This window comes from Orycteropus afer, unplaced genomic scaffold (genome assembly GCF_000298275.1).
Source record: "Orycteropus afer afer isolate SDZICR_OR568_19922 unplaced genomic scaffold, OryAfe1.0 scaffold00498, whole genome shotgun sequence".
Taxonomy (NCBI): domain Eukaryota; kingdom Metazoa; phylum Chordata; class Mammalia; order Tubulidentata; family Orycteropodidae; genus Orycteropus; species Orycteropus afer.
In genome coordinates this window covers 259080-282441 of record NW_006922085.1, presented here as the reverse complement: position 1 = coordinate 282441, position 23362 = coordinate 259080, and the positions used below count along the sequence as shown (strand labels likewise).

The 23362-nt window shown below is 46.4% G+C and overlaps 2 protein-coding genes across 2 annotated transcripts in view; one reads left to right on the top strand and one right to left on the bottom strand.

The window, feature by feature from the left end:
- SHISA5 (shisa family member 5) overlaps positions 1 to 20754 on the top strand; it is a 41335-nt gene extending 20581 nt beyond the window's left edge. Inside the window, 5 exon segments of the mRNA XM_042782884.1 lie at positions 12886 to 12933; positions 14557 to 14586; positions 20039 to 20154; positions 20311 to 20520; positions 20675 to 20754. Coding sequence (XP_042638818.1) covers positions 12886 to 12933; positions 14557 to 14586; positions 20039 to 20154; positions 20311 to 20520; positions 20675 to 20754 — 484 coding nt within the window.
- A 1461-nt stretch (positions 20755 to 22215) lies between these two features.
- Positions 22216 to 23208, bottom strand: TREX1 (three prime repair exonuclease 1). Its single transcript, XM_007955290.1, has one exon. The coding sequence runs from the start codon at positions 23158 to 23160 to the stop codon at positions 22216 to 22218; it is 945 nt and encodes a 314-aa protein (XP_007953481.1). The 5' UTR covers positions 23161 to 23208.
- Positions 23209 to 23362: the final 154 nt, after the last annotated feature.

Sequence of the window (23362 nt, the reverse complement as noted above, 5' to 3'; positions counted from 1 at the left end):
TTATTTATGCTGATACGAATTTGTTGAACTTCTTGAATCTGTAGCTTAGTGTCTCTCATTAATTCTGGAAAATTCCCTTTTGGCATTATCTTTTTAAACATTGACTCCTCCCCATTTTCCTTTTTTCCTCCTGGAACTCTGATTAGATACATGCTACCATAGTGCCTAAGGCACTTGACTGCTAACCAGAAGTCTGGCGGTTCAAACCCACCAGCCACTCCTCGGAAGGAAGGATGGGCAATCGACATCCGTAGTGATACTGCCTTGGAAACCCAAGGAGGGGTTGCTGTGAGTCAGGTCTGACTCAATAGCACACAACAACAACAACAACATCTTGTAACTCTAATGTTAATGTTTCCTAGCTTTGCACATATTTTCAACTCTGTACTGCATTTGCACAGTATCTTCTAACCTCTCAGTTCACTTAATTCTTTCTTCAGCTGTGTCTAATCACTGTTAAACCCATCCACCAAGGTTGTTTTAACTGTTATATTGTGAAACATAACTCATATACAAAAAGTGCACAAAGTATATGTACAACTGATTTTTCACAAATCAAATAACTTTATAACTGCCACTCAAATCACGACAGGATATTACTAGCACCTCAGAAGCTCTCTTGAGCCCACTTTCAGTCACTGCCCCTTCACTCACCCCTCAAAAAAGGTAACTGTCATTCTAACTTTTATATAATCTGTTTTTCTTTAAAATTGTAATACTAAAGCATGCATCCTTAAACACTGTATTTAATTTTGCCTTTTTAAGGAGCTCTGGTGGCATAGTGGTTAATGCATTTGGCTGCTTTAACCAAATAGTTTTAAAAAAAAGAAAGATCAGCAGTTCAAACTTAACCAACCCCTCCATGGGAGAAAGATGAAGCAGTTGGCTTCTGTAAAGATTTACAGCCTTGGAAACCCTAGGGGGCAGTACTGCTCTGTCTGATATGGTCGCTGAGTCGGAATTGAATCCATGGCATTGGGTTTTTGTTGGGCTTTTAAAAAGCTTTCTTAAGTTGATGTATATCATATATACATAAAAGTACACAAATCTTACGTGTGAAGTGAATTATCACAAAGTAAACATAGTTGTGCAACCATTTCAAGAAACAGAACATCAGCAGCACCTCAGAATCCCCTTTGTATTCCCTCCCAATCCACACTCTTCATTGTCCCCAAAAGTAACCACTAACTTGACTATACCTTCACTTTTCATATATATCCAAAACCAAACTTGCTGCCGTCAAGTCGGACCCGACTCATTGCAGCCCTTCCTTGGGTTTCCGAGGTGGTATCACTAGATTGCCCAACCTTCCTTCTAAGTTCATACGTGTGTGTGTGTATGTGTGTGTATACATACACACACACACCCCTATTTTTTTTTTTTTATACCTATTGCTTTTTATCTGGCTTTTTCCACTCAGTATTTATGAGATTCATCTATATTGTATGTAGCAGTTGTTCATTTCCATTGGTGTGTGATATTGCATTATATACCACAGTTTATCCATTTCAATGTTGATGGGCATCTGGATTGTTTCCATTTTTTACTATCACAAATAATGCTACTGTAAGCATTCTTGTATGTGTCTTTTGGTGCACATGCATATGTATTTCCCTTAAGTATATGCCTGGTTGTAGATGTCAGTAGGAATCAGGTTTCATTTTTTAAAAAACATGAATATCCATTGGCCCTAGCAACATTTATTGAAAAAAACTCATCTTCCCATCATTCTGCAGGGCCAACTCTGTTATAAATGAGTGTTCATATGAGCATGGATCTGTCTCTAGGCTCTCTGTTCTGTTGCATTGATCTGTTTGTTCATCCATTTCCTAATATTAGATTCTTAATTACTGTATCTTCATAATTTCATAATAAGTCTTCGTATTCTTCTTCGGTATTTTCTTGGCCATTTTTGGCCTTTGATAGTTCCATGTAAATGTTAGAATCAGCTAAATAAAACTAGAGTTGAATCTGTAGACAATTTTTGTTAAAATTGATATTTTGCTATAGCGAGTCTTTCAACTTACAAACATAGTATATTTAGGTTTTCTTTCGTTTTTCACTCAATGGTGTGTTATAGTTTTCTGTGAAGACTTTTCTGTTGTTACATTTTTTCCTAGGTATTTTATCTTTTTGATGGTAGTGTAAGTGGTATAGTTTTAAATTTTCATTCTCTAATTACTTATTGTTACACATTTAACTTCTATAAATTGAGTTTGTAACCAGATATCTTACTAAATTTACTTTTTAATTTGATTGATTTAATTGTAGATTATTTAGGATTTTCTACATACACAGTCATGCCATCTGCAAATAATGACAGCTTTATTTTTTCTATTCTAATCCTTATACTTAATAATTTTTCTTATTTTATTACATTGGATAAATTCTCTGTTCAGTGTTCATTAAAAGTGGTGATAGGTAGCTTTTGTTTTTTGTTTCTGATAAGTATTAGAGCTTCAATTATAGAGCACATGGGTTTGTGAAAGAGCTCTGGGGGCGTAGTGCCTAAGGCATTTGACTGCTAACCAGAAGGCTGGCTGTTCAAAGGCTAGACACTTCTCGGAAGGAAGACCAGGCAATCTACTTCCGTAGTGATACCACCTCGGAAACCCAATGACGGGTCACTACGAGTGGAAATAGACTTGATGGCAGGGAGTTAGGTTTTGGTTTTTGGGTTTGTGGAAGGCTTTGGTTTCTAGTGGAAGTTGAGTTCTTTCTGACCTTTAAAACCAACATGTGGCTATACATAGACAAGTTCTAGGACATCCTTTCAAGTACCCATGAAACATCCACCAAGATACACTATATGCAGGGCCAAAAATGAGTCTCAATAAATTCCACATGTCTGACGAAATATAAGGAACTCTGGTGGCATAGTGCCTAAGGCATTTGACTGCTAACCAGAAGGCTGGTGGTTCAAACCCATCAGCCACTCCTGGGAAGGAAGATTGGACCACCTACTTCCCTAGAGCTACCCCCTCAGAAGGGAGCTCTGGTAGCCTAGTGCCTTGATTGCAGTGATACTGCCTGGGAAACCCAAGGAGGGGTCACTATGAGTCCTGTCTGACTTGAAGGCACATAACAACAACAAAAAACAATTATCTTTGACAGTGAATAGTTATTTAAATCTATTCACCTATTTATCTTCTTGGTTGGTGTTTCAAACCCACCAGCCACTCCTCAGAAGGAAGGTCGGGCAATCCTACTTCTGCCTGGGAAACCCAAGGAGGGGTCTCTATGAGTCGGGGCTGACTCCACAACAGATAACAACAACAACAACAACATTTATCTTCTTGGCTACTTCTGATTGCTTCCTGCTTCTCTGAATTTCATCTGGGGCTATGTTCCTTCTATCTTTCATGCAGATCTGCTGGTGTCAAATATGTTTTGTTTTTTGTTTGTCTGAAAAATATGTCGTATTTTCACCTTATTTTTTAAAGGAAATTTACCTGGTTATAGATTTCTAGATTGGCAGTTTCTGACTTCTTTAAATCCTTTAAAGCTTTTATTTCTTTATCTAGTGCCCATTGTTTCTTTTGAGAAACCAAGTGACAGTCTTACTATTGTTCCTTTGAAAGTAACAAGGGAGGCTTGATGGTGCCGTGCTTAATGCTCAACTATGAACCAAAAAGTCAGCAGTTAGAACCCAGCAGCTGCTCTGTGGGAGAGCATGTGGCAGTCTTGTTTCTGTAAAGATTACAGCCTTGGAAACCCTATGCAGTTCTCTGTCTGATAGGGTTGCTTGAGTTGGAGTATTTTGAAAGTAACATGCCTTTTCACTGACTACTTTTAAGATTTTCTCTTTGTATTTGTTTTTCAGCAATTTTACTATGATGTGCCTAGGTGTGGTTTTCTTTGTATTTTTGCTCCTTAGTGTTCATGAATCCCAGTGATTGAATCATTGACTTGTTTTTCATCAGTTTGGGAAACTTTACAGACATCATCCTGTGAATTTTGCTTCTGTCTCGTTCTTTTCGTTCCTCTCCTTTTAGGAGCTTTTATGAACGATGTACTCTATGTCATCTCCTCTTCTGTATTTCCCTTTGAGCCTCATTCTAGGTGTATTTGTTTGGACCCATCTTCCAGTTCATTAGTTATCTCTTCAACTGTGTCTAATGCTCTGTTAAATCAACCTATTTAGTTCTTAATTTGTTATTTTATTTTTTCAGACCTAGACATTTTGTTTCTTTTCTATATTTCAGTTTCTCTTCTGAATTGCTTAATCTTTTCTTTAGTCTCCTTGAAAAGTATATATGTTGTCATGGATTGAATTTGTGTCAGCTGGGCTGGGCCATGAGTCTCAGTGATTTGGCAGGTGTGTAATGATGCCCCATGATGTGATCTGATGTGATAAGTCAATCAGTTGTAAGAGGATTAGGGTGGGATGTTGTTGTTGTTGTTGTTATGTGCCTTCCAGTCTGACCTGACTCATAGACTCATAGTGACCCCTTCTTGGGTTTCCGAGGCAGTATCACTACTGAAGTAGATTGCCCCATCTTCCTTCTGAGGAGTGGCTGGTGGGATTGAACCACCAGCCTTCTGGTTAGCAGTCAAGTGCCTTAGGCACTAAGCTACCAGAGCTCCTTAGGGTGGGATACATCATCCTTAATCCTGTCACAGCCCTGATGAGGGGAGTTTCCTTGGGGTGTGGCCTGCAACACCTTTTATCCTACAAGAGAGAAAAAGGAGATAGAAGCGAGTGGGGCAGGTTGTGGGGGGTCACCTATTACCAACCTACTACCACCAAGGAAGGAGAACCAGGAGTGGTCCATGTCCTTTGGACCCTCTAGGACCAAGCAATACAAAGAGAAAGGATCCCCCTAGAGCTGGTGCTCTGAATTCTGACTTCCAGTCTCCTAAACTGTGAGAGAATAAATTTCTTTTCGTGAAAGCCACCCACTTGTGGTATTTCTGTTAAAGCAGCGCGAGAGAACTAAGATGTACGTTATTTCAGTGTCACTGTCTGATGCCTCCAATATTTGAAGCCACTGTGGGTATTTCTATTATCAGGTGTTTCTGTTGTTTTCTATTTATGTTGTCTAGTCTCCTAGAGTTCCTCATGATTTTTTTTTTTTTTTTGTGTGTGTGTGTGTATGGTAAGAGGCACATAACAGAAAACTTAGTTTTAACCATTTTAAAGTGTACTAAATTCAGTGGCATAAGTACTTTGACAGTGTTGTTAACAATCATCACTATCTGGTTTCAGAACCTTTTCATCACCCCCCCCATGGAAATCTTGTACCCATTAAGTTGTCACCCGCTATTTTCCCCTCTTCCCTGTCCCAGCCCCTGGCAACCACTAATCTGCTTTCTGTCTCTATGGGTTTTCATGTTCTATAAACATCATATAAATGGAGTCATACCGTATGTGGCCTTTTGTGTCTGACTACTTAGCATAATGTTTTCAAGGTTCATCCATGTTGTAGGATGTATCAGTACTTCATTCCTCTGTTGTTTTTGTTGTAGTAAAATATGTTGTTGTGTGCCGTCGAGTCGGCAGCCCCTCCTTGGGTTTCGGAGGCAGTATCACTACGGAAGTAGATTGCCCAACCTACATAATATAAAGTTTACCACTTGAACCGTTTCTAAGTATATAATTCAGTGGCATTAAATGCTTTCATAATGTTATGTAACCATCACTAATAGCAATTTCAGGTCTTTTTTTGTCATCTCAAACAGAAACCATGCCCATTAAACAATAACTCTCCTTCTCTAGCTCCTGGTAACTGTCATTCTACTTTCTGTCTCTATGAAATTATGTTCTGTGTACCTCAGTGTTATGTTGAATTGTGTCATCCCAAAATATGTGTTGTAAATCTTTGTTATGTTAATGTGGCCACATCATTGTCTTGTGGGTCGTAAGCCAATCACTTTGGAGATATAAAGGGAGCAGAGTAGGCCCAGAAGCATAAGTAGGAATGGAGGACAGATAGATGTTATGTGGCGATCTCCAAGAATGCTGAGAGCACTAGGGAAGCTGAGACAAGGGTTTTCCCCTCAAGTAGACAAAGAGAGCCTTCCTCTAGAACCTGTCCCCTGAATTTGGACTTCTAGGCTCCTCAGTCATGAGAAACTGAATTTCTGTTTGTGAAAGTCACCCACTTGTGATATTTCTGTTATAGCAGCACTAAGAAACCGAGGTACTCATAAGTGAAACCATGACAATATTTGTTCTTTTGTGTCTGGCTTATTTCACATAGCATAATGTCTTTAAGATCCATCCATGTTGTAGCATATATCAGACCTCATTCCTTTTTATGGCTGTGCAATATTCCACTATATTATATACCACATTTTCATCATTTATGCATTCATTGATGGACATTTGGGTGGTTTCTTTTATTGGTCTATTGTGAATAGAACTGCTATGAACGTTTGTGTACAAAGTTTTGTTTGACCACCTATTTTCAGTTCTTTTGGTTATAGATCTAGGAGTGGAATTACTGGGTCATAGGGTAATTCTGTATTTCACATTTTGAGGAATTGCCAAACTGTTTTCCACAGTGGTTGCAGTATTTCACATTCCCACCAGCAATGTATGAGGATTCTAATTTCTTTATATCCTTGCCAACACTTACTATTTTCCATTTTTTAAAAGTATGGCTATTCCATTGGATGTAAAGTGGTATCTCTTTGTGGTTGCACAATGATTTTTGATGGTGTGCGTGACAATGCATTTGCAAAACTGTAGAAATAATTTGGAGCTCAGCACTTCCCTGCGGGGAGAATTTATGTTGTTTCTGCCAAGGACATTAATACTCTAAAAGTACCTTGGCCTAATTGCAGGGACTGGGTTGATTAGAAACTCATTTGTCTACTCAGGTTCTTGCTTCCTCTTGGGGGGCAGCTTTAAGTGAGTTGGGATCATCAGGGCCTCCCCACCTGTTTGGCTGTGGATCCAGTCCCTGTCACTCTGTCCTCTAGAGGCTGTCAGAAATGCTATTCCAGGCCCCACCACAATGACTCTGCACTAATGACCCCCAGCTGTCCCTCTGAAATTGAGGGATCCCCCCAGGAGAAAAAGGGCCTTGAATGCCTGGCCCACCTCCCAGGATCATTGTTCCCAGCCCCACCTGCACCTGTACCCTAGCTCTATGTTCTTCACTATGTCATAGTCCTCAAAGCCTACTTATTATTTTTTTCTTTTCATATTTTCTCCTTGCTTCACTGGGTGTCCTCAAATTTATTAGGGTATTACAAAAAAAAAAACAACCCAACTCACTGTTGAGTTGATTTGACTCATAGTGACCCCTTCTTGGGTTTCTGAGGTAGTATGTCTATGGAAGTAGATTACCCAGTCTTCCTTCCGAGGAGTGGCTGGTGGATTTGAACCGCCAGCCTTCTGGTTAGCAGTCAAATGCCTTAGGTACCATACCACCAGAGCTCCCTATTAAGGTATACTTGTTCCTAATAATTTTAAATTGTATTGTATTTTATACTTTATTTCAGAAATTTTCAAATAAATACACAAACACAGAAAATCTAGTAACTAACTCCATGTACCTGTTTTCTGCTTCCACAGTCCTCAACACCCTGACTCTGTTGTATAGCCCTTTCACCACTTTTTTTTTTTTCAGATTATAGGCAGTCCTCTTGTTACAAATGTCTGATTTCTGGACAACTCATAGTTGCTCTTTAAGGTGATATAAATTTGCCTTTGCTTTGAAATGATTGGACCAACCCCTAACCCAAACAACCAAATGCACTGCTTTTGAATCTATTCCAACTCATAGCGATCTATAGGCCAGAGCAGAACTGCCCCATATGGTTTCCAAGGCTGTAAATCTTCACAGAAGCAGACTGTCTTATCTTTTTTCCCATGGAGCAGCTGGTGGGTTCGAACTGCCAGCCTTTAGGTTAGCAAAACAAATTCTTCATCACAGTCACCTTCACTTGCTGCACATGCAGGTTTTAAATTATTGAAAAGACTCCAAACCTTTTCTTGCATTAAAGTAAAACTAACTAAGAACTGTACGCACCTGTTCCAACTTAACCTATAAATTCAACTTGTAAGACTTACTTAAAGACACACTTAGGAATGGCTCTCATTCGTAACCTGGGAACTGCCTGTATTTAAAAGCAAATCCCAGACATGAAAATTTCCCCTGAAATATATTAGTTTTAATCACTTCTTAACTGTCTAGTGCTACTATAATAGAAATACCACAAGTAGATGGCTTTAACCAACAGAAATTTATTCTCTTACACTTTTGGAGGCTTGAAGTCCAAATCCTAGACACCAGCTCTAGGAAAAGGTTTTCGCTTTTTGTTGGCTCACAATTTAGGAGGAAGGTCTTTGTCTCCTTTTAACATCTATGAGTGTGGCATTCCTTGGAAATCTCTCTTCATCTTGGTATCAATCATCCCCTCGATCTAAGAGGTTCTCAGCACAGGACCCAGGGTCCAAATGATACGCTCTGCTCCCAGCTCTTCTTTCTTGGTGATACTGAGGTCCCTCCTTCTTTGCTTGATCTTCTCTCCTTTTATTTCTTGTAAGATAAAAAGTGGTACAGGCCACACCCTAGGGAAACTGCCCTTACATTGGATCAGGGCTGTGACCTGAGTAAGGGTGTTGCATCCCACCCTAATCCCCTTAGAACTGATTGGCTGATCACATCAGATCACATCATGGGAGATGATTACATCATTACGTAACTGCCACACCACTGAGAATCATGGCCTAGCCAAATTGACACGAATTTTGGGGAGACATAGTTCAATCCATGACATTCCACCCTTTGGCCCCCCGAATTCCTGTTTTGCCACATACAGAAAAAACACTTTCACCCTCGTCAGATCATCTCACAAGTCTTAAATCAACTCCAAGTTCAAATTCCATCCTGGGGCAAAATTCCTCTTCATCTGTGAATCTAGAATACAAGTTAATCTGCTTCCAAAGTTTGGTGATGAAACAGGCACAAGGTAGACATTTCCATTATAAAAATGGAGAAAATGGAGGGGAAGGAGGGATAATGGGCACCAAACAAGTGAAAAAAGAAAAACAGCAGAACAATTTACATTAGCTCTCAGGGCTTGAAAATAATCCTCTGTTCTCTGAAACCATCTAGGCAATGGCCCTGCCCTCCAGACACAGGTGTTGGGCATGCTCTCTGGATTCTGGCTGGAGGCCCCTTGGCCCTGGACTTCAACTCTGCCTTCCAGACCTATTGGGATGGCAATTCTACTCCCTTGGCTGTGGGTGGCGCCATTCTTCTAGTCCAACTGAGTGTTGACCCTACCCCCACAGCCCTGGCAGGCCTCATTCTTCGGCCCCTTAGGCATGACCCCTCAGCTTTGGGCAGTGGATCCAGCCAGCCTTGTCCCCTTGGCACTCATGAATGGCAACACTATCCTCTGGAACTGAGTTGGTGAAGATTTGACTCTTTGAAACCTAGGAGGCTGCAGCCCCACCCTTTGAAATCTCAGAAACTGTGGCTCCATCTTTTGAGGCCCCTGAGTTTGGCCCTATCCTTTGAGACTGAGGCAACTCTGCTTCTCATTCTCCTTGTCTCTTCAAATTCTGGTCCTTGACCTGTCAGCCCCTCTGGTCTGTTGATCCTGCCTGGCCTCTGCATGGCTCAGGCAAGTGTTGCAAACCTCTTTAACTTTACTGATAAGTGCCCAGAGGTACTGCACTCTGTCAGTAAGCCTTGGCCCAAAGGTTCTCAGCTCTCTTGCTCCATGGGTTGGTAAGCTTAGTTCTGTCAACAAATACCCAGAGGTACCCAACTGCCAGGAAGCCTCCTGCCCAAAGGCACTTAGCACTCTTACTTCATGGGTCGATTCCTGTGCCATCTTGTGCCAGTCTTCTGCCGTTGCCGTTTCTCTGCTGCTGTTTCTCATCGTCTCTGCTGTCTCCAGTGTTAACAGTTCTCTTCACTTCTTCTGAGCCTTCACTGGGATTGCCTTTAACATCCATAATTCCACCAACAGTGTCTTCAAAGCAATTTAGGCTCTTACTATTAGGAGCTCTGATGGCATAGTGCATAAGGCATTTGACTGCTAACCAGAAGGCTGGCAGTTCAAACCCACCAGCCACTCCTCGGAAGGAAGGTTGGGCAATCTACTTCCTTAGTGATACCGCCTGGGAAACCCAAGGAGGGGTCGCTATGAGTCAGATCCTTTCACTATTAAAAAAACCAAATATACTGCCGTTGAGTTGGCAGTCCTAGCAACCCCTCCTTGGGTTTCTGAAGCGGTATCACTACGGAAGTAGATTGCCCAACCTTCCTTCCAAGGAGTAGCTGGTGGGTTTCACTATTAAGCACCATAAAACTCTTCCAGCCTGTACCCATCACCTAATTCTAAAACGGCTTCCACATTTTAGGTATCTGTTAAAGCAGCATCTCACTCCTGGTACCCAATTCCCTCTTAGTTGTCTAGTGCTGCTGTGACCGAAATTTATTCTCTCAGAATTTAGGAGGTTAGAAGTCCAAATTTTGGACGCCAGCTCAAGGGGAAGCCTTTGGCTCCCTCTAGGTTTACAGTTTAGGAGGATGGTCCTTGTCTCCTTTCAGCATCTGTGGGCCCAGCATTCCTTGGAGATCTTCATGTGTCTTGGCATCAGTCATCCCTTTGGTGTAGGAGGTTCTTAGTGCAGGGACCTTGGGCCCAAAGGATGTGCTCTGCTTCTGGCACTTCATTCTTGGTAGTAGTAGGTGCCTTCTCTGCTCCCTTCTCTCTCCTTTTTCTCTTGTAAGATAAAAGATAAGGTAGGCCTCACCTGAGGGAAACTCCCTTTACATGGAACAGGGCTGTAACCTGAGTAAGGTGTTTCATCCCACCCTAATCCCCATACAACTGATAAGCTGGTTGATCAGATCACATTTTGGGGGATGATTACATCGTTAAGTAACTGTTGCTACTGAGAATCATAGCCCAGTCAAGTTGACACATATTTTGGGGGGCACATTTCAAACCATGACAGTCACTAAAAATGATGCTTTCTGTTTTTTTTTTTTTTTTTTTATTTTTAATATACCTACTATATCAATAACACATTTGGCACAATTAATAGTAATTCATTAATAGCTTTCAATATTAGTCAGTCTTAAGTTCTTCCACTCATTTCAAAACTCTCTTTTCATGGTTGATTTGTTCAAAACAGAATCCAAACAAGATTCCAAATAAAAACCAAACTCACTGCCATGGAGTTGATTGCGACTCATAGCAACCCCTCCTTGGGTTTCCAAAGCAGTATCTCTAGGGAAGTAGATTGCCCAGTCTTACAAACAAGATTATTATTTTTTAAATCTCAGTTGTTCCTGTAGTTATTTCCCCTTTTTTATTTTGTATCATTTCCCTTTTTTAAAAATTAGTTTTGGCAAAGGCTACCAGCTTTGGTTTTACTAATCTCTGTTTTCTTGACTGTTGTTCTCTACACTTTATTAATTTCTTTGTTTTTTAGGGTTTACTTTATGATTTATTTGCATCTTTTTGAGTTTAACACTATTGCATTTACTTTTAGTCTTTTTTATTTAGATTTATTTATTTATTATATAGATTCATCTAAATACATGTACTAAAGTTTATTTAATGTGCTAAAAGTATAAAGTTCCCTTTAAGAACTATTTCAGCTGTATTTCACAAATTTTGACCTATGTTGTTGTTGTTGTTGTTATGTGCCGTCATTTGGCCCCCACTCATGGCGACCCCTCCTTGGGCTTCGGAGGCGGTATCACCACAGAAGTAGATTGCCAGGTCTACTTTCCGAGGAGTGGCTGGTGGGTTTGAGCCACCAGCCTTCCGGTTAGCAGTCAAGTGCCTTAGGCATTATGCTATCAGAGCTCCCTTTGACCTATGTTTGACCTATAGCATTTTTATTTATCATTACTTTCTACATATTTCTTAATTTCCTTTATGATTTCTTACTTAATACACAGATTTTTTGTTTGTTTGTTTGTTGTACCATGCCAGTTAGCTTTCCAAGGTATGAGGTTTTTTTTTTTTCACTGCTTCCTTTTTGTGGTCTTTATTTACAAATAAGGAGCTCCGGTGGTACAGTGGTTGAGGCATTTGACTGCTAACCAAAAGGTTGGTGGTTCAAACCTACCAGCCACTCTGTGGAAGAAAGATGAGGCAGTCTGCTTTCTTAAAGATTTATAGCTTTGGAAACCCTGTGGGGGTCACTATGAATTGGATTTGACATGATGGCAGTGTGTTTGGTTTTACAGAGTTTATTTTAAAAAATTACTTTTTTTTTTTTTTTGTGGAGAATATGCACAGCAGAATGCACACCAGTGCAACGGTTTCTACACGTATAATTCAGTGACATTGATTCCATTCTTTGAGTTGTACAACCATTCTCACCCTCTTTTTCTTAGTCGTTCCTCCCTCATTAACATAAACTCATGGCCCCCTAAGGTTCCTATCTAATCTTTCAAGTTGCTGTTGTCAATTTGATCCCATAGAGAAAGTTCCTAAAAGAGCGTAGTGCTCAAGGCAGACATTCTTGTATTTGTTAAAGAGTTTAGGGGATATATTTGGTTTTAAGATTGAAAGATTATCTCAGAGCAATAGTTTGGGGGGTTCATCCAGCCCCCATGGTTCCAAAAAGTTTGGAGTCCATGAGAATTTTCATTTCTGTTCTGCATTTTCCCCCTTTTGATCAGTATTCTTCTATAAATCTTTGATCAAAATGTTTAGTAATGGTAGCCATATATTGTCTACTTCTTCTCATCCTTTAACTTTGTGGCATTGTGCTTTGAGCTCCTGGTCTGTAGATCTCCATTCTCAGGAGGTCCTTGAGTCTGTATGGTCCAGTCAGAGGTCTGCCTTTGTGGTTATTCTCTATATGCCTTAAGGCAATGTTGCAATGTTTGGTGTTTCTTGGGGTGCTAGGTGGGGCTTGAATGTGTTTATCATGAGTTTCCCTCATTGCAGTGTAGACAGCATCATCTAGAGAGTGAGGCCATAGGCCTCAATACTCCAGTAAGTATTTTACCCATATCAGGGTAAATAAGGCCTGTAGACTAGGTACATTTTCCTGACAGAGGTGACAAGAGAACTGGAGGATGAGGGTAGGTGGATGGCTGTGGGATGGTGAAGAGTCACTGTGGCGGAGCCCCAGAGAAGCTGTCACCATGTTTGACCACCAGGACTCTTGATCCTTATGTTGGGAAATCATGTCTTCATTATGTGCTGGGGTGGTAGTGATAGAGGTGACTGTGGTTGAGGTTGAAAAATGGAAAGTCCACGGTGGGGGTCCATATTGGTCTAGATGATGGGGTGGGAAGCTGGTGACTGATGAGTGAAGGTGATAGGGTAGAAGATGACAGTGAGGGGGATAATGATGGTGGAAAGTAATTGTAATGGAACAGTGGTGGCAGGGATGAGGTGACGGGGCAACAGTGATGAGATGGTTGTGGTGATAGGGGCAGTGGTGGTGATAGGGTAACAGTGGTGGAGTGATGGTGGCAGAGATGAAGTGATAGTAGGTGGTAGTGGGTACATGGTGATGGGACAGTGGTGGTAAGGGTGATGATGAGGGCAATAGCAGCAGACATATGATGATATGGTGACAATGGCAGGGATGAGGTGAAGAAATGACAGTGATGGGTATTTAGTGATGGGGTGATGGGAGTGGAGGGTGCTGGTGCTAGGTGATGGAGGCAGGTGCATAGTGATAGCATGGTAGTGGTGGGCAAATGTACTGGGACAACTGATGATGCCATGATCTCTGTGCCAAATTTTTTTATTTTTAAATTGTGATTTGGGTGAAAGTTTACAGAACAAATTCATTTTCCACACAGCAGTTCATATACATTTTGTTTCATGACATTGACTGCAGTTCCCCACAGTGTAACAGCTCCTCTCCCACTTCCTGCCGGTAGTTACCTCTTTCCTCCTATGCACTCCTGCCCCCTGAGCTGTCTCCCTGTGCAAACACTGCCCTTCTGTTCTCCCACGTCTGTGCCAAGTTTTGTGGATCATGATTACTGTGTCAAGAGCACTCAGATCAGGGGTTCAGGGAACCCAGTCCCGCAGGCTCCAGTCCCTTTGACCCAGTTCCTGTTGTCTTGTTGCCACTCTGGCAAGTAGGAGTCACATTTCATGTGGATGGCATGGGCTTACAGCCACACACATGGGTATGTCCTGTTTGGTGTCTATGTCACGTGCTCTCTGCTCCCTGCCCTGGTGGATCTAGAGGCTCCTTTTGGAAGACAGCCCACGTCTGGCTACCCCTTGGTTGAAGAGACTTTGGACTCCAGGCCTGTGTAGGGGTTTGAATTATTGTCCTACCCCATGCTGCCCTGTGTGCTCAGGCAGGTGTGGGCTTCACTGGCAGCAGTGGAATCAGGGCAGGACTCCTGGAGTGGAGTCATAAAAATGCAGGCTCTGTGCCGCCCCCTGCCCAACACACTGTGTTCCCCTCAGCACCTTGTGTTCCTCCTTACCATCCGGTATCACCTTTTTCAGCTCCCTGTCTTTGGCCTTCTCACTCTGTTCTGCAGGCTGAGCCTGCTCTCTGGGCCTGTCTGAGACTGTGATATGCCCTCTTCCACATTCAGGAAGTACCCTTCTTGTGCCAAGGCCCAGATATGTGGCTTTCAGATGCCCCACAGGAGATTCTGACCCCAGCCAGTGGACCATGGGGCAAAAGTAGGCTCGGCACTAGTGGGGTGTTTTAGGAAGAAGCTCACTCTGGCTGCTGGGAGAGGGGTGGACAGGGAAGGTATAGTGGGTGGGGCACAGTGGCCAGCAGGGAGGTGGTGTGGCATTCTGGTCAGAGGGGTTGAGGTGAAAGAGACTGGAGGGGAGAGAGGAGGATGGAAACTGGACACTGAGCACTACCTGCTAGGAAGAGGGCTGAGGAGATGACAAGGGTGGGGATACCCTGGTTTCTGCTCCTGAGGTCCAGCCCTGCACCAGCAGTGCAGGATGTGGGGAAGGTTTGGGCAAAGGGCCCTGGTTTGGATGAGATGAGAGTGTGGAGGACTGACTCAGGATGAGCAATGTCTGAGGAACACCAGCAGGAGGACATGAGAGGAAGGTTTGGTTCAGAGAGTGGAAATAAACCAGGAAGGAGCCTGGTCTGCCATGCTCTGAGGTGTGATGCTGGTTTTGTACCGGGGGTCACGCTGCTCAGGGGAGCTGAGTGGGAGTGTGTTCAGTGAGTGCAGATAGCCCCATGCAGAGGGTGAGCTGGGGATGGATGAGCAGCCAGACAGGAGCTAGAAGAAGAATTAATTTGAAGAAGGGGTCTTTTTTGCATCGGTGCAGCACTGAGCTAGGACAGTGGTGAAGGGGCAGTGCAGAACTAGGTCCCTGGGGGCAGAGGAGGAAGAGTGGCTTCTTTGGGCCTGTGGCATGGGGAGAGCCGGGCCAGCTCAGGAACACCTCGCCCTCCTTGAGGTGTGTGTGTGAGCACAGCACAAGCCAATCAGGTCAGCTCCACTGACTGCCAGGGTGTGCCCGACTGGGGCCTCCGTGTTCTCTGCCCTTAGAGCTTGGTGTGCTGCCCTCATGCCTCCCCCAGGATGTGTTGCCCACTCACTGGGAATTGCAGATGACTAGATCCATGCTGTCCTGGAACTGTCCCATTCTTCCCTACCTCCTACCCCTGATCTCTTCTTCTGTTCTGCTTTGTTCTTCTGAACCCCCAGCACAGGATCTGGCATGTAAAGGTTTAGGGAATAAGAAGCAGATGCTGGGGGGGTGGGGTAGAGGGATAAGATCTTCAATGACTTTCTCTTGTGAACACCCTCAGGTGGCCACCTGTCCAGGCCCCAAGGAGGTATCTACTCTACTGAACATCTGTGCAACACCCGCTCAACCAAGGGCACTGTTGTTTATCCACAGAGACTTGGCTTCTTGGCCAGGGTCCAGCCCCTGTTGCCCATGTGACAGCTGGGAGCTTGAGGGAATCCCTGACAGAGGGACGGGCCTGTGCTGGCCCTGCCTTCCCCTCCACTTTCCTTGTTCCTGGATCCTGGTCTTTAGCTCCCTTCCTCTGGGCTGCATAGTATGGCTCTGTTGTCTGTGGGATGCGGGCTGGCCCACGTCTCCTACCCATGCCCTCCAGCCTTTGGTGGGTGAGTCCTGTCCTGCCTTCTTACGTGGTCAGTGGCCTCCTGTTGATTCTTGGCTTGTTCCTGATCCCAGAGCTTTCCTGGTTCCACACCACGGTTCTTTTGGATCTCCATTTCATTATTCCCTTCCAGCTCTTTGCCACTCATGGGGATGCCAGGCAAGACTGGTATGTTTTTAAGCACCTACTGTAGAACCTCTGACCACAGACCCCCAGGCAGGCCACTGTTGATGCTCTGCCCTGACCCATGTGACTACCACACACAACCCACTGCCATAGAGTCAGATCCAACTCATAGAGACCCCTCCTTGAGTTTCCAAGGCGGTATCACTATGGAAGTAGATTGCTCAACGTTCCTTCCAAGCAGTGGCTGGTGGCTTTGAACCGTCAGCCTTCTGGTTAGCAGTCAAATGCCTTAGGCACTACACCACCAGAACTCCTATGTGACAGTACAGTGGAAAGGCAGGGAGGTGAACCCATGCTGGCTCCCAGTCCCCTCGGTTCCCTCTCTGTGGCCCTCATACTGGCTGGACAGTGGCCTGCCCATGCCTTCCCAGTGTCATGGTGAGTGTGCTGATGTCCCGGTTCCATGCACAGCCCTGGCATGGTCTGAACAGTTCAAGTCTTTGGCCTCCTGGAGTTGTCCTGTTCTCTCCAGACCATACAGTCCTACTACAAACTCCCTCCCTGGGCTGTTGCACCTCTGGGCTTTTGCCCCATCCCTCGGGCTGACCCTGCCTTCTGAACTTGGCCCTCCAACTCCTTGACATGGGAGGTACCTCTAGCGTCTTCCTCAGTCCTGGTGTTTGGGAGGCATGATTCCATTTGTACTATGGCCTGGGTGGGCATGTAACCCTGCCACACACTGAGACCACCCCTCAACTGTTGCATGTTTTTAGAGCATTATGCCTGGTTGTGCTATTGGATACTGCCCGTGAGGATCCCTGGGTGAATTTATTCATTCATCCATCATATATGCATTGAGCACCTACTGTATGCCAGGTGCTGGAGATCAGTGATGACTTATAGTAGGCACAGGCTGTACCCCCAGGAAATCCATAGCTGGAGGGGAGATGCCCATTAATCAAATGCTCACACAAAGGAGTGTTTAGAAACTGAGGGAAGAAGGAATTTGATTGTGTAAGGAAGTCAGACTCCTCTTATGCGTGGTCAGGAAGATATTCCAGAGGAAGTGATGCTTTGAGCTGGGTCTGAAGGTGAGCAGGAGTTGTTAAGTGGGTAGGGAGGAGGGAGAGGTTAAGAGGAGGGAGAAAAGGGCTTGGCCAGGCAAAAGAAGTGCTGGTGCAAAGGCCATGAGGCAGGATGGAGTATTTACTTTCAAAAGCTGGAAGGAAAAAAGATGATGGGGCTGAGGGCAGAGGAGGGGGAGGGGGAGGCCCCCAGCATACAGGTTCTGGTGAGAAATTGTATTTCTTTTTAATTTAATTTTCTTTTTAACTAAATTCTACTTATTATAAATTTTGTTATATATTTTACTATCTGGTGAGACAAATCCCAGATACTTTTTTCTCCTTTTGCTATCAACTATAACATACATAGGAGCTCTGGTGGCGTAATGCCTAAGACATTTGACTGCTGACCAGAAGGCTGGCGGTTCAAACCCACCAGTCACTGCTCAGAAGGAAGGTTGGGCAATCTACTTCCGTAGTGATGCCACCTTGGAAACCTAAGAAGGGGTCACTGTGAGTCGGATCCGACTCGACAGCAGTGAGGTTGGTTTGGTTTGGTTTTATAACATACATACAGGAGTTCTGGTGGTGCAGTGCCTAAGGCTGCTAACCAGAAGGTTGGTAGTTCAAACCCACCAGCAGGCTCTGTGGAAGGAAGATGGGGCAGTTTACTTCTATAAAGATTTACTGCCTTGGAAACCTAGTGGGGGCCCCTATGAGTCAGAATTGGCACAATGGCAGTGAGTTTTTTGAGTATAACATACATACAGAAAGATGCACACATGTGCAGTTTAACAAGTTATTATGTTATTATAAAGCAGATCCCTTGTGATCCTGAGACCAGCAGAAGCCTTCAAAGGCTTCTGAGCAGGGGGATGACATCAGGTCTCATGAGCAGAGGACATCTGGAGGGACTACATCAACCTGACAAGATGGGTTAGTGGCTTGGAGAGTATGCTATGAGAGAGGAGCAGAGGGGCTGGCCACTAGAACAGGGCTGGCTGGTTGAGCTGGGGGGTGCAGGCAAAGGTGTGGTTTGGGAAGACTAAGGCAGGGGTGTGCCTCAGACCCTCTAGTGGAGAAGTCCTGGGCAGTGGGCTGGACATACTGTGGCTCAGAGGCTGGGCCTGGGCAGGCAAGGCTGGGGGTACAGCTCTGGGTAGACAGCCAGAGTGCCTCAGCCTCCCTTGCCCCTCCTTAGCTGCTGGCATTGCTGGTGGGGGCCTGGGCCTTGCTGTGTCTTTAAGAGGGTGGTGGCTGGGGCCACTTGTGTCTAGCCTTCCTGCTATGATGTCATGGATCAGGGGGAGGACCTAGGAGGCTTACTTTCCTTTTCCTGAAAAGGGAGGAGATTGAGGCTGAGTGGCCCATGATGGAAGGAGGGGAAGTCCAGGAAGGCAGGAAGCCCCTGTGTGAAGGCGGAGGCTAACATGGGGTGAGCTTGGGTGCCATACTGTGTGTGTGTGTGTGTGTGTGTGTGTGTGAGTGACACAGAGAGATGTGTGTCAGAGAGAAACACGGAGAGAGAGAGAGAGATGTCTTTCATTGTGTGTGTGTATTTTGTGTGTTTCTCCAGTGGAGGGCCTGGAAGGAGCTCGTGGGGAGAAGTAGGTGAGGGTCTGCCTCCAGCTGGGCAGAAAGGCATCTCTCTGCTCCCATGGGCTTGTCTTGGGCCTCACAGCACCCTATGGCTCCTATTTTGCAAACGTGGTTGGGCACTTTAGAATCCAGAGGAGTAGGGCCTTCCGTTCCTAGGCTGTGGGTGGGCCCTGCTGGGGTTGTGCTGCCTCTAAGGGCTGGTGAATGCAGTGTCCTACAGCTGACAGTGTCTTCAGTTTTCAAATCATGCTTGGTGCCGTTACCCAGCATTTGCTTTTATTAGAATAAAAAAAGCTTGGCCTCACTCTGGGAGCTTGGGAGGAGAGTGAGGAGCTCTGTCTGCCTTTGAAAGTCAGTGCCGCTGAACTTCCCAGCCTGGGACCAGCTTTGTCAAAGGGCAGGCCCTCTCTCCACTCTGTGAAGGTCTTGGTAGGGGAGCCTGGGTCAGGCCAGGAGGCCAGGTTCTTCTTCCAGAAAGCACCAACCTCTCCAGCCCCTCCATATCATCCCCTTCATTCAGTTTTCTCACTTGTAGAGCAGCCATGCTGGTCAGACTGTGGGGAGCACCTGGTAGGGTGCTTGGCATACAGCAGGCTTGCAGTGAGGGGCAGCTGTCATTGTCACTCTCGGGTGGCAGCCTGCTTTGGGGCTCTGCTCTGGGGAGTGCAGAGGTTGTGTTCCCTGCCTGTATGCCTTGCCCCTTACTCTGGCCACAATGGCCTCCTCTCTTCTTACACTTCTCCCCTTCTCCATCCCCTGTGTTTCCTGAGTCATTTTGACTTGACAGCTGCCTCCCTCACTGGATTGTGGGCTCTCAGAGGCTGGAGATGGTCTGTCTTATCTACTGCTGAGTTTTTAGCTCAAATCACAGTGCCTGGCTTGGAGCATGTGCTCAGTGATCATCTGCTGATTGGTAGATGGTGGTGGACAAGATATGTGTGTGGGGGAGATGCTTGAAGAACTCCCTCCTGTGTGCCTGAGGGTGGGAACAAGGGGGACAGACCCTGAGTGAAATGCTTGATATCTATTCCCAAAGAACCCCATTTTACACATGAGGAAACTGAGGCCAAAAAAAGGTCCATGCTATACTTCGGATGTTATATCTATTGTCCAGAGTCTCTCTCAGCAAGCAGAGGCCCCTGGGAATGGATAAGGTATGGACTGCTGGTCCTGGGGAAGGGCAGGATGCCCCTGGTCATGACTGGCTCTTTGGCAGGTTTGGAGCGACTGTGGCCATTGGCCTGACCATCTTTGTGCTCTCCATTGTCACCATCATCATCTGTTTCACCTGCTCCTGCTGCTGTTTGTACAAGATGTGCCGCCGACCCCGTCGTAAGCATGCCCCCCCCCCCCCCACAGCAAGCCCATGTGCAGTGCAAACCCCTGGGTGGGCAGGTGGGGCTGCTTTGGCTAAGATAAAGGGAGGGGCAGCAGGCCTGGCCCTCAAGGCCTGGGGATGAAGGGTCCTGACTGGGATTTTCTTTGCAGCGGTTGTGACCACCACATCCACCACCGTGGTGCATACCCCATACCCGCAGCCTTCGAGCATGCCGCCCAGCTACCCTGGGCCGACGTACCAGGGCTACCACCCTGTACCCCCCCAGCCAGGGATGCCGGTAGCACCCTACCCAATGCAATACCCACCGCCCTACCCAGCACAGCCCATGGGCCCACCTGCCTACCACGAGACACTGGCTGGTAAGTACCACGGCCACCTCTAGGACCCTACCTGGTCCCTGGACCTGGGGCTCTTCCCTCTACTCCCTCCCAGGGCATCCATCCCAGAGTACATCATTGCACAGACCCTCCACCCCTTCCTGCCCACAGCAAATTGTGTCCTCTTTATTTTCAGGAGGTGCAGCCGCGCCCTACCCGGCCAGCCAGCCTCCGTACAACCCGGCCTACATGGATCCCCCAAAGGCAGCCCCCTGAGCGTGCCCCTGCCTCTCTGGCTTCCACTGTGATTGTGATGTTTGTATATGAATGGTTATACTGGCACAGTTCTTTTCTATCCCATGGTCTGTATGTGTATGTGCGTGTGTATGTGTACACTCCCTCTGTACATGTGGCTTTTTCTCATACTGACGAGGTAGGGAACGACCCTTGCCAGAGTGGGCTGGGACCAGGCTTTGTCCTTTTCCTCACTTGAAACTGAAATTATGCTTTCTGAAATCTGAAACAAACTTCAAAGAATGGGGGAGGGGCTTCTTTCTAGAACACCCTGGGGAGACTGCATGGGGCTTGCCACTAGGATGCCACAGCACTCTGTGGGCCAGAATTTCCAGAGTGTATCCGTTATTCTGTGTCCTTGCTTCAGCAGAGTGGCCAGCCATTGCTTGTGGCCACGACTTCTCAGGGTGTGGGGTGATCTTCTCAGAGCCAGGCACATGCTGCAGGCAAGTGGGTGAAATTGGGACCTGGCTGGTTGAGTTTCTGTCCTTTGGGCAGAGGTCCCGCAGCTCCCTGGAGACTGTGCCATGCCTAGAGGGGGTTGGTGATAGAAAACACTTCAGGCACAGTCCCACTCACTCCAGACCATTCTCAGGGCCAGTTTCAGTACCTGACAGCTGTCTGCCTGAACTGTCCCTGCACCTTTCCTGGGACCACCTGGAGGGCCACATCCACCCATGGTTCTGGCTACCTTTGGGGAAGTTTATCTGTTCTTGCTGGCCCCAGCCCTTGCTATAAGTGGGCAGGAAGGCCTCTGTCCACCAACAGACTCAGGTCTCCACCCTGCAGTGTTTTTATTTTCAGCCAAATATTTTGCCCCATGTTCTGTTTCAAAATGTGTGACAGTTGCTGTGAGGCTGAAACTCCTGGGTCCTGGGGGGAAAGTGGTTGACAAAGAGGGGCACTCTGACCTCTGAGTCCCTGCTCCCCCAACACCAGCACCACAGAACATTCAGCTCCTTGTACCTCCGTCCACAATTCATCTTGGCAGCAGGATACCTGGGCCAAGGGGCAGTCTGGATCACAGGTGGGACAGGGCCATGGTTGATAGCTCTGGCTCAAATGCAAGTACCTTGAGTGTTCTTGTCCTTCTGTTTCACCAGGAACATCTTAGCTTTGTATCTGCTGCTATGATTCTGAGAAATGTTCTGGAGTCTGCACCTTGTTTATAATAAATGCAAACCTTTGAACTTGTTTCCCTCTTTCTTCATAGCCTTGGCTGCTGGGATTGGGCATTAGGCTGTGTACCATTTCCATCCAACACTTGGATTTTCTTTGATTTTGACCAAGTGCCTTCCTACTTTTATTGGGTTCAGACTTTCTGCTGAGATAGAAACTTGCCACCTTCTGTGTTCTCCACCCCAGAGGGCAGCATACTGTCTGTCAAGAGGCGAGTGACTGCTCAGTATGTTGGGGGTCTTTATTAGGTTTTCTTTCTTGGCCCTACTGCCCAGGTGTGGCCAGGGACAGCCCATACAGTGTGGCTACTGCCAAGGTCAGGAAGGCCAGCAGGCCCAGTGGGGCCAGCAACCCCTCCCTGGGTGAGGCTCCAGGGCTCTCCATGGGAAGAGGACCCTTCAGCCTTCTGCCCCCTTCAAGATTGGGACTGGTTTTCCCGGCTGTGCCTTGGGGTACGGTGGCTGTTGCAGCCAATGGCCCTGGGTTGGTCCCAGTGGAGACTTCAACACTGTACATGGGCTTGACAGTGCTGAAAGGCCTAGCGTGAGTGTCCACCCACTGCAGCAGGGCCTGTGGCCTCCACTGACAGATGCTGACCAGAGCCAGGACGTCCCCCTCAGCTGTGTGTGAGTCTGGTGGGCTCTGTCCGTAAAGTCGTGTGTAGATGCTACCCAGGCTGTAGCTCTTCCTTGGGCCACACTTGGAAGGGCTGCTGGCACGCTCCAGGGCCTTCAGGGCAGTGATGCTGTCCACGCAGAGGGCGCCGTCCAGAGCACTGGCAAGGCCCAGTGCAGCCAGCTCTGCCTGGAGCAGAGGGAAGTCGTAGCGGTCACCGTTGTGTGCTACAAGGCACCAGGGCGGTGGCTGGCGCTGCAGGAAGGCTCGGAGCAGGTTGACCAGGTTGGCGTTGAAGCATTGACGCCCGTGTGCTGTGAGTGCAGCTGTGCTCAGACCTGTGATGTTGCTGGCTGCAGGGCTGCAGGCCTTCCCCGGAGCCACACACAGGGAGAGCTTGTCCACCACGCGGGGCAGTGGAGGCACCGTATGGGGTGACCCCTGGGGGGCAGGGGGGTTCTCCAGGGCACATCTGTGGATGGCCAGCAGGCATAGTTCCGTGACCTTGGGCTGGGAGAAGGGCAGGCCAGTGGCCTCCAGATCCAAGAAGATGAGGGTCTGCGTGGGAACCTGGGACGGGGCCTGTGAGCCCATGGTGGAGGTAGTACCTGTGGCTGTGCCTGGGGAGGAGCATGGAGTAGGGGTGTGTTGCATGAGTGCCCCAGAAGAAAGATCAATGGTGGGGGTGAGGTGAGGACAGGAAGCCATCTCAGGGTTGAGTGGCTTCTTTAGCGCGATGAGTGCAAAGAGCACACTCAGCTATCATTATCTTTGGGTCTCTGTCACGTGTTTGGCT

Excerpts from the sequence above, each read along its gene's own strand:
- TREX1 (XM_007955290.1), bottom strand. The coding sequence starts at position 23,160 with ATGGGCTCACAGGCCCCGTCCCAGGTTCCCACGCAGACCCTCATCTTC.